At 45.4% G+C, this 9,774-nt stretch overlaps 1 protein-coding gene across 1 annotated transcript; it reads left to right on the forward strand.

The window, feature by feature from the left end:
- The first annotated feature begins 2,317 nt into the window (after positions 1-2,317).
- LOC142496572 (phospholipase A2 inhibitor and Ly6/PLAUR domain-containing protein-like) lies at positions 2,318-9,567 on the forward strand. The gene is made up of 5 exons (XM_075603237.1): positions 2,318-2,507; positions 6,554-6,670; positions 6,987-7,136; positions 7,547-7,687; positions 9,316-9,567. Exons 1-5 carry the CDS (start codon positions 2,456-2,458, stop codon positions 9,516-9,518), a joined length of 663 nt encoding a protein of 220 aa, XP_075459352.1. The 5' UTR covers positions 2,318-2,455; the 3' UTR covers positions 9,519-9,567.
- Positions 9,568-9,774: the final 207 nt, after the last annotated feature.

A 9,774-nucleotide genomic window follows, 5' to 3' on the forward strand; every position in this document is an offset into this window, starting at 1 on the left:
GTTCCGACCCGGTCTCCAGCGGACTGCCCACAAGGGATTTGAGTCTCCCCTCGGTGCACTTTCACCTATATAACTGCTTGATAAAAGCCGGGTGAAGCATGCGGGGTGGAGAGTGGGGTGGGGACCCGTTCTGGAGCCGCGAGGAGGACAAGACAGAAACGCCAACTTCATCACTGCTTCCAATCAAGATAAGGATCAGAAATGGAGTATGACAGGGAGACACCATGTCAGATTTCGCAGCAAGAGAACAATGTCTACCTTGGCTAGTAGGTAATAATGGATATGACCTTTTGAGTGAAACATGACAATCGATCAAGGGGAGCTTCCAGTGTGACTCAAAAGGAAAGTGTATGACTAGAGTATCCTGATATAAGTTAAAAATAATCTTTATTAGACCTATATTTAAATTAAGGTGTCTACACACCGGGCTCACTTGGGAGTAGCGTGAAATTCCACAACCTCCCCCCCAGTTAATTTCACTCTCCATAGTATACATCTGTGATATATCCCACACATACTTGGCTGTACTGGATCATTATGTATCATGGACTGCCTACTCATTAAGGCCAAGTCCCCGCTGCAGTCGGCAGCGCGCGCCTCCCACCAGCTCCTTACCTTCTTCCAGGCTGTCCCCGGTCCCTCCCTGGCTCACTGCGCACTCTGACGCGGCAGCCAGCGGGGGTTACAATAGGATTGTGTTCCTTAGTGGCGACACGTCACGTGGTGCGCCAGGGAGCCAATGAAGAGGGGAGATCGCCGGCAGCGTGGCATAAACAGGGGAGGGGGGTGGATACAGGAGCACAAGGCAGCAAATAGCGCTCAGCAGGGCATCCATATGAATAATTAAATTCTACACGGATGAGGCGATGCTCTGCGCGGCTCTATCTCTGCAAGGGGAAAATGCAGCACTTGTGTTGGACTTTTGTATTGCTAAATTAATCTTTTTTGTTGTTATTGGAGCCGAGCAGCATTTCTGTGCATTCTGCAAAAGTTCATGGCGGCGCCGCCGATCCATTTTGGCCAGGCCCCCTGTGCTGAAAAAAGGTACCCGCAGGCCGCAGAGAAGTGCCATGCACGCGCCACCAGGACGCTAGGCGGGTGCACCGGCGCGTGCAGCGGGGCCTTAGACTGAGTCCCCACTGGCGCTGAGCGCGCTCATGTTTGGAGAGCTCTCCAAGCATGAGCGCCTGGAAACCTGCATTTACGAGAGCGCACGGGGAGTGGGGGGAGGGGTGGGGGGGCATTGTTGGTAGTTGAGCGCGCTAGAAATGTAGTTTTTTTTGTTTATCTAAGCGCCGTGCGCAGGGAAGCGTGTGTGCCCGCGCACGAGTGCACGCGCACAGCGTGAGCAGGGACTTAAATATATATATATATATATAAGCAGTGGTTGACAAATCACCAAAAAATCTACTCGCCACACAAAAAAATCTACTCGCCACCTAGTACCAAACGTGTGCTGCTTGGGCCAATATTTACTCGCCCGGGGGTTAAATCCACTCGCCCGGGGCGAGCAAATGTATAGGTTTGTCGAACACTGTATATAAGTAACCGCCTCAAGCGCCGCCCGTTCAGCGCTAGCGGAGACGCAGCCTTAGCCTTAGGTTCCATATCTTCCTTTTCTGGACATTATCTGTTTTATATGTTTGCACCAATGCATTATGAATTTGTCATTAGAACTGTGCCCAGGACATACTTGAAAACGAGAGGTAATTCAATGTAAAACATTTATAAATAAATACAATTATTACTTATTGGATCTGCCAATGTATTTGCAGCACCGCTGGGGACCCATGTCCCCATTTATTCCTAGTAAATAACCCTAGCAGTGCTTAGAACAGGGGGCTCAACTCCAGCTCTCAAGCCTCCAGGTTTTCAGGATATCCCAGCTTCAGCACAGGTGACTCATTCGAGCCTCTGATTGAGCCACCTGTGCTGAAGCTGGGATATCCTGAAAACCTGACCTGCTGCTGGGGGGCTGAGGACTGGAGCTGAGCCCCCTGGGTTAGAATGATGTTACTGTTTCCTGTTGCCTATCAGTGATAAAGGGGATTATGTACCGAACTCTCCCACTTGAAAAACTGGTGTAAAGTTTGGGTACAAAACAGATGAAATGGGCAACCCCGAGTGTTTAAAATAAGAACCTTCCATTATAATACAACACCCCAAACCCTGAGTATACTCCCACATGTGAGGCTGTACCTCCCTACTAGTAACTTTGCAGCCAGGTCCATATAACAGGGCCTGGCTTCCCTGGACCCAGGTGACATGCTTTACTAATTAGTGCACACTCTCCCACCCAACAAAGGGTTAAACCAAGCGCTCACATAAAGCTGCCGGAGTGGCCGCTTGGGAGCCTGGTATTCATTGGACTTCCCCTTGTCCTACACAGGCGTGTGCTCGCACTGCTCCCCGCCTGGTCTCCCCCTGCCCCGTTACACTGAGCCCCCCGCGCAGCATGGCCTCCCTCCTGCACGGCCTCTGTGTCCTCTGCGCCCTCACAGCCACAGGTGAGTGTTTCTGCCTCTTTAACCCTTTGAAGGTGGGGATGGATTACTAGGATAACCCTTTGGAGCTGCTGCATGGGGGTGTGTGGGACCCCCGCACAGCCGGGGAGGGTCTCCCCTGTAGGGAGCATGGAGTCCCAGAGCTCCATAACCATGTATGGCCGGTGGGTGCACACACGTGTCATGGAGACAATGTATTATGTTGTATAGTGCAGAACCCAATGAGGTGTAGGGTCATTATCCTTCTGCTGCCAAGGACCGGGGACCTTCCTCCCCCACCCGCCCTCTTAGGACAGGGAGGGTCTCCCTCGGGCTCATCCGTGGACCCCCACCCATCAGGCCTGTGTGCCCCCTTCCCGGGCCTCAGCAGTCCCGTTAGCAGAAGGCAATCAGGAACATGTGAGGACAGAGGCTGGGGGGGGCGCACTTTAATTAACTGTGTCGTTGATCCCAGTTATTTCCTTTTGGATCCTACCAGTGTGGACGCTTCAATGCGAAGCGTGCTCAGACCGTTCCAGGAGAACTGCTCTGTCATCCCACAAGGGAAGGGGCCCAGACTGATCCAAACATTAAGAAATGTAACACTACTGTAAAGGGGACAGTAAGAAAGTTTGGGTCGGTGGGTGTATTACCTTGGGGTTAGAGTAAAGGATAATACTTTTCTATAGCTCATTGGACAGTGAGTCAATGTAAATTGTACATTGCATTTGTAATGGGAACAGCTAGTTATGCACAACCTTTCACACGATTATACTTGACTTTAACAACAAAACTGGTGTATACATATGAGTGCTGTAATGAACTACAGGGTAAAAAAATTACCCCTCTATTACTGTACATTGAACAGTGGAGTGGCAAAATAAAACTATATATTGAATGGTCACAACACTTAATTATACTAGATTTCCCATTTCAATATGGGTGAGCCCACCACGCAGCTAGCTTACCTGGGCAGCCTCTCAAATGACATTTCTTTGCAAGCTGCATCTGCCTTGGGTCTGGTAGCACTGATGGTTGCACCTTCATCCTCTTATATACTTTAACAAGCTGCTCCATGTGCTTCTACACTTGGCATTTACAGTGCACCAGAAATGGTGACCTATCGGGTCGGTTCATGTACATGCTCTTATGTTGAACTCTTGCCCAACCTCTGCATGATAAGCGAGTATACTCTCGGAGATCCAAAACAAACTTCCCTGAAGGCAGGACCGCGTTCAGTCTGTCTATATGGAGGCAACTCCTATCTTGCACATAATGTAAATTTACACCCAAAAATTATAGTGAAGGGTTACATAGACATCAAAAACCTTATTGAGAAAAGATCCATTAAATGGAAGGAAAGGCTGGTCAGCGGGTAGGTGATATAGCCCAGCAAATATCCTAAGGGTGTAAAGCAGGGGTGGGGAACCTTTTTTCTGCCAAAGGGCCATTTAGTTATTCATAACATCGTTCGCGGGCCAGACAGGCACACAGCAGGCATGCACACACACAGAACCCCGCCCCCCCCCCCTACCTCTAGTAGTTGCTGCTGGGGGGATCGTGTAGGGCGGATGCTGGGGTAAGTGCGGGGGGAACCGCTGGAGAAGCATGGAGGAAGTGCGGGGACTGCTGCAGTGGCTGCTGGGGGATCGCTGGGGCTAGTACGGTGGCTGGGAATCGTATAGAGCTGCCGGCGCCTCACACCACCTCCTTCCGATCGGGCGCGAGGTGGCCATATTTTTTTAAATTAGCGCGATCCCGGTTATAGGAGTGTCCTTAGAAGGGCCAGACCAAATGATTTTGAGGGCCTGACATTCCCCACCCCTGGTGTAAAGAATAGCAGAAATACTTTAGAAGAAAATGAATGTAGTTAATAGCAATATAACATTTCCAATATACTTGGGCTATATTAAAGGGGATGATAGAGAAGATAATATAAAGTGTACTGTAAGGTTTCACATTAGATGGGTGTCATGGGAGACCAGGCACTTAAGCCTTTATTTTAATAGTTTTTTTTGTTGAATGGGATTTGGCTTCAAACATTCTGGAACTAAAATTGGCTACAAATCCCAACCGCGACCACAATGTTCAATTGTGAGAACTTGGTCGCGAAAAGCTGGACTTCGAAAATATTCCGGCTAAGATCTTCTGAAGCCGGTTCCTTGCTATTTGCGCAACAGCACTTTTCAATCATTTAAAAAATTCAGCTGATATTCTGGTGTTTGAATCTCCTGTTTGGCTCACGGGTTTCTTGTAGTATTTTGGAGTTAATTTACAAAATACTATAGCCAATCACAGCATGGGAACTTTCCTTCCAGCCAATCAGAACGATGCCGGGTAAGCAGAAATTCTGAATCGGCCAAGGGACATGCGCACGTTTGCCACCCAGTCACTTGCTATTCAGATGCTACCCGCTGGGTTGGGCTCCTCCCAAGTCTGGTGGACGGGAAAATGGTAGTTCGGACGACTTACATTCGTCCCAGGACGTGGGTACTTGAGCCCTTCCCTCCTACCCAAATTGTCTTCAAACCTGAGGCATCCACTGGTGGCTTTCAACTCTGATGTCCTACAGAGTTACTGGCACCAACTTGGTAGCCCTGACAGTCTCTAGCCCTGATGGTCTTCTGAAAGTCCCAGCTCATTACCGTGCACATCAGTACATACCATATTAAACAACTATTAATAAAATATACTTGTATATGTCCCAAGTCTCTGGGTATGTGGAATAGAATAAAAAACTGCACTTTATTTTCTATTGGCCTATATTCCCCACACACTGTTTCATGGACTGGACTCTAAGAATCCCCTCACAACCTTATCTATGGTTGGCGCACCCATGAACCCCTATGTAGGTTCTGAGTTACCTGGATATTCCCCTTAACCTAGGGACCCCTTATAGTTACAGGGACACTTTGCATCACTTACTTTTCTGGGCTGTGCTGAAGCAGGGAACCCTAGCGGTGAGTCACGCAAGCATTTTCAAGGGGAGATATTGCTGGGACAAAGTGCCTACATGTATCCAGAAATCAGACCTGATTCCCGGGTACATTTTTAGGGGAACCAGCAACTCTGGACCCTGTCTAGCTAGGCACATTCTGACAATACTTTCTCTGCAAACCCCCCCCCTTGAAACTCATACCCTAGCCCTCCCTGCTTGCTGGCATCCCTGGAAAGGTAAAACACAATCTTTATTGTCGCACAATACATTATCCACATGTACAGTTACTGGGCTCGAGCTGTCTTCTTGACCTAACACATGGACCAGGGGTAACCAAACGGGCTTAAACCTTTATTTGAGAGCCTGGTTACTGTCACAATGGGGTGCTATAAAAAGTTTCCCAGTTGCAAAACTGGAGCTAAACAAGTTCCCCAGGTTTATTAAAATTATTATTATTATTATTTACAATGGGATTTTTTTTACTTGGATAAATGTGGTGCAGCTTTTTAGCACATGGGAGACTCTTGTACATGGTCCCAGGAAAATGAGTGAGCCAAGTATGTGTAATCCTTAATCAGTTTGCATGTAAAGTACGCAGCATTGCTCTCAACTGAATGTTTAGCAAGTGATGTTAAAGCAGCAGTCCCACTGCTGTGGGTGTGGTTTTTATTTATTTGGCCTTTAATATGTGCATCAATACAATCCACACAATAAGTAACTAGCTAAGTTGCTGATCAATCAGTGAAGATTCGGTTCTGGGGTTCAGTAAATCTGGGAGTGCGGCTGAAGAGGACCAAATATGCAAAGTTCTGTGGGGAAGATCATGTGACCAGGCAGTCACTATATACAATTGATGTACTAGAGGGCAGGGCTCAAAGGGGTGGGCCAGAGCCTCTTTCAGAAGAGGAAGGGGATGTGACTTTGTAAATGGTTGCTATAGAAACAAAATGTTTGCTACATTATAATACATTAAAAATGTCATTGAGAGTTGTTTGACAAAATACTTTTTTTTTTTTTTTTTCAATAATAAAGTAAAGAACTGACTCGGTCTGCAGCTTTAATGATTGATATAAAGCAAATGATTCTGCCGCTTGCTGAGCCTTCAACTAATGATATTGTATTTATCTTTCAGGTTATTCTCTCTCATGTACAGTGTGTGTGAGTTCCAGTGGTACATTCTGCACAGGCCCCTCTATAACCTGCCCTGCTGATCATGTTTGCATGTCTTCATACACCGTAACCACAGCACGTATGTCAAATTATTTTAAAGCATTATTGCTGTTCTTTTATTTCAGAGGAAAGACAGCTCGATACATTTCATCTCTCTCATTGGGAGAGGGAGAAGGTGATGTCCCGTTACTGCGAGCTCTGAGAAACTGGAGCGTTCTCAAAACCCTGTGATCACGTAATCAGATCCGTGGCACATTATATACTGTACATAGCATGATGCTGCGTGTTAACATTAATTTGTGTAAGAAGTGATTAACACTTTCGTTGGTAAAGTGGGTTGGATATGTGCTGTATCTGTCGGTTAATAAGAGTACTCTTTCATACTTTGTCTATAGGCGGAATAGATATAGTTGACGTCTTCAACAGAGGCTGTGAGTTACAAAGCAAGTGTGGCATGTCTGGGAGTGTTAGCATTGCTGACGGCAAGATCAAGATAGGTGCCACCTGTTGTACCAGTGACGACTGCACTCCTCCCATACCCACCTGTAAGTGCCTCTCTCATTGTTCACTTTACCTCCAAGAATCCACCAATCTGTCATATTTACAACTTTCCCTTCTCTTATACCACCTGTCATTGGATGCCTGGTTGTTGTGTTTATTTACAGAACCTACATGCTGTTCCTGAACTTGTAACTTTATAAATTCTGTGTACTTTACCCTGTATCTTGCTGTTTATTTCCTTTTATGTATCTCGCAGGTAATTACAACATGGGTTTGTCATTGTCACTAATGTGCAGTCCTTCAACTGACAGGTTAATGACACAATTTCAGAAAGTACTTGCTGTCTTGTAGTTGTTGGGATCATTGGAATTTTACACTAAGATACACTGTAATCACACTACACCTCAAATAGAAATCTTCATAGCATCTAATTTTCTTCCTCTTCCTCTCAAAGTGCCAGCTGATAACCATCAAAGGAATGGAGTGACGTGCCGAACCTGCACCTCTGCAGACTCGGACTGGTGTTACACTTCGGATACCATGGGTTGTACTGGGGACGAGAAGATGTGCCTTCTCCAAACTACAAAAATGTCAGGTAATCACAACAGGGGTTTATTCACTATTACTGCCATTTTACTCTCCTCATTGATTCATTACACTATAGGCAGGGGGGGGGGGGGCACACGATGTCATCTGACGCCAGAGCCAAGCTGAAGGGGGCGTGAGCAGGCAGGAGGGCGTAGGAGCAAAATTTTGTGCACTCTTGCTTACACTATAGTCACATTGCAGAGATCCTCCTTTACTGCACAAACATTGCTCAGTGTCTTACTGCACGGTCATGTCCTGTATGTGTATTTAGATTGTGTGTACTAATGTACACATCACTTTACTAAAGACATTCAATACAGGGAGTTATAATGCAATAAGTGCAACAACAAAAAGTAAAATCGGACAAAAGAAATCCCTGCCCCAGAGAGCTTACCCTCCAAGTAATTAAACTTCTATTTGGGAACTGCACCAAAACCTTTGATGTGCCAGTGTAATTTGTCTGAGGGCCAGGTTGTATGGACAAACCAGTGCGGTCATAGTAATCTCTTCCTCACATCTGATCAATGCTGCTCACTGCTTGTTTTATTCTACACTGAGGATACAGAGTAATTGCACACTACAGATAAAACACAAGTTACTCTGATTATAAGGCACAGTGACGGCTTGATGCATTTACATATTGGTTTTACTGCACATTATAACCGTTCTTTTTCTCCCTGCATTAGTTACATTGGGAGTTCCCAGCCTAGGTGTTACTTACTAGACTGGGATTGTATTGTAAATAACTGAAGGTACATCCCATAATCTGTCAGGTATCTTTAGTTATCTCCTCATTGCAATCACATGAATACCTGCAGGTGTCTTGAATCACCTGCAGCTATTCATGTGATTACAATGGGGAGATGGTTCCAGACATCTCTATGTACAATATAGAATAGAGACGTCTGTATACTTTTTTTTTTTTTTTTTTTCTCCCCCCTCCTTTTGATCCACTATTGAATTGCTTTATAGCTTTTTGCTTAGTATAACTGTGCTGCCTAATTTCCTGGTATGCAGGGAAGAATCATATTTTGATGCAGTTCCTAAACATTACATGCGGCCTTAATACATAGTTCCAGTGTAAGTTGTCAGGCGAGGGCCAGTTTGTATGGACAAGTCGGTGTGATCACAGTACTGTTCCTCACATCTGATCCATGCTGCTTATACTATTGTATACTGAGGTTAGAGTAATTACACTCTAAATAAGCACAAGATCAGCTACAGATGTAGCATGACTTGCTGTTTTCGGTACTGTGGCGGTTGCGACACCAAAGGATAAACTCTGCTCCGTTGTGGCAGCCACTGTCCCCAGCACCACAGACTTGTGTTTGTCCACAGTGCTGGGGACAGGAAGTCTTTGTACATCTGTTCTTTTTCTCCCTGTATTAGTTACATTGTAAGGTCACAGCATAAGTGTTACATACTACATTGGGGTTGCATTGTAATAACTTTGCATAAATAACCTTCACTGTCATGGTATAGGGTCAGATACAGTTACAAGTATTCATTTGTAAAGTGTCACTGGTCCTTCTGGCTACAGCAGATTAAAAGTGCATGAATATTGGGAAGCTACTAACGCTCTGCACTGACATTACTGTAATTACGCTTATGTACAACATCTATTTTTCTCTACAGAACCTATATCAAGCAATGTTGCCATACGAGGTTGTGCCACTGAAAGTATCTGCAATGTTGGTAGCCAAAACGTGAGCAGCAGTGGCGTAAACCTACGTGTAACGTATAAATGCTCCAATAGAAGTATTGGTCTACACCCAGGATTTTTCTTGACGGTTGTGGCTCTTTTGCTGATTAAACTTTTGTCTTTGGACAATTTGTAAAGGAAGCCAATACGATGTATTCCCGTGTTACACGCTGATAATGTTTTGATTTCTATCAGGTTTTAAGATGTTCCTCCAATTCAGTGTGTACACACACACTGTGTAGCTTGAAATGATATACAACAATAGTTTTTTAACATTGTGGGAACTGCTTAATGACTGAACACTGGATACGTAGGATGTATGTCAAAATATTATAGCTATGGTGTGTGGGTTTTTTGTAATCACATATATTAACTGTTGAATTCTGAAATGT

This window comes from Ascaphus truei, chromosome 6, assembly GCF_040206685.1.
Source record: "Ascaphus truei isolate aAscTru1 chromosome 6, aAscTru1.hap1, whole genome shotgun sequence".
NCBI classification, from domain to species: Eukaryota; Metazoa; Chordata; class Amphibia; order Anura; family Ascaphidae; genus Ascaphus; species Ascaphus truei.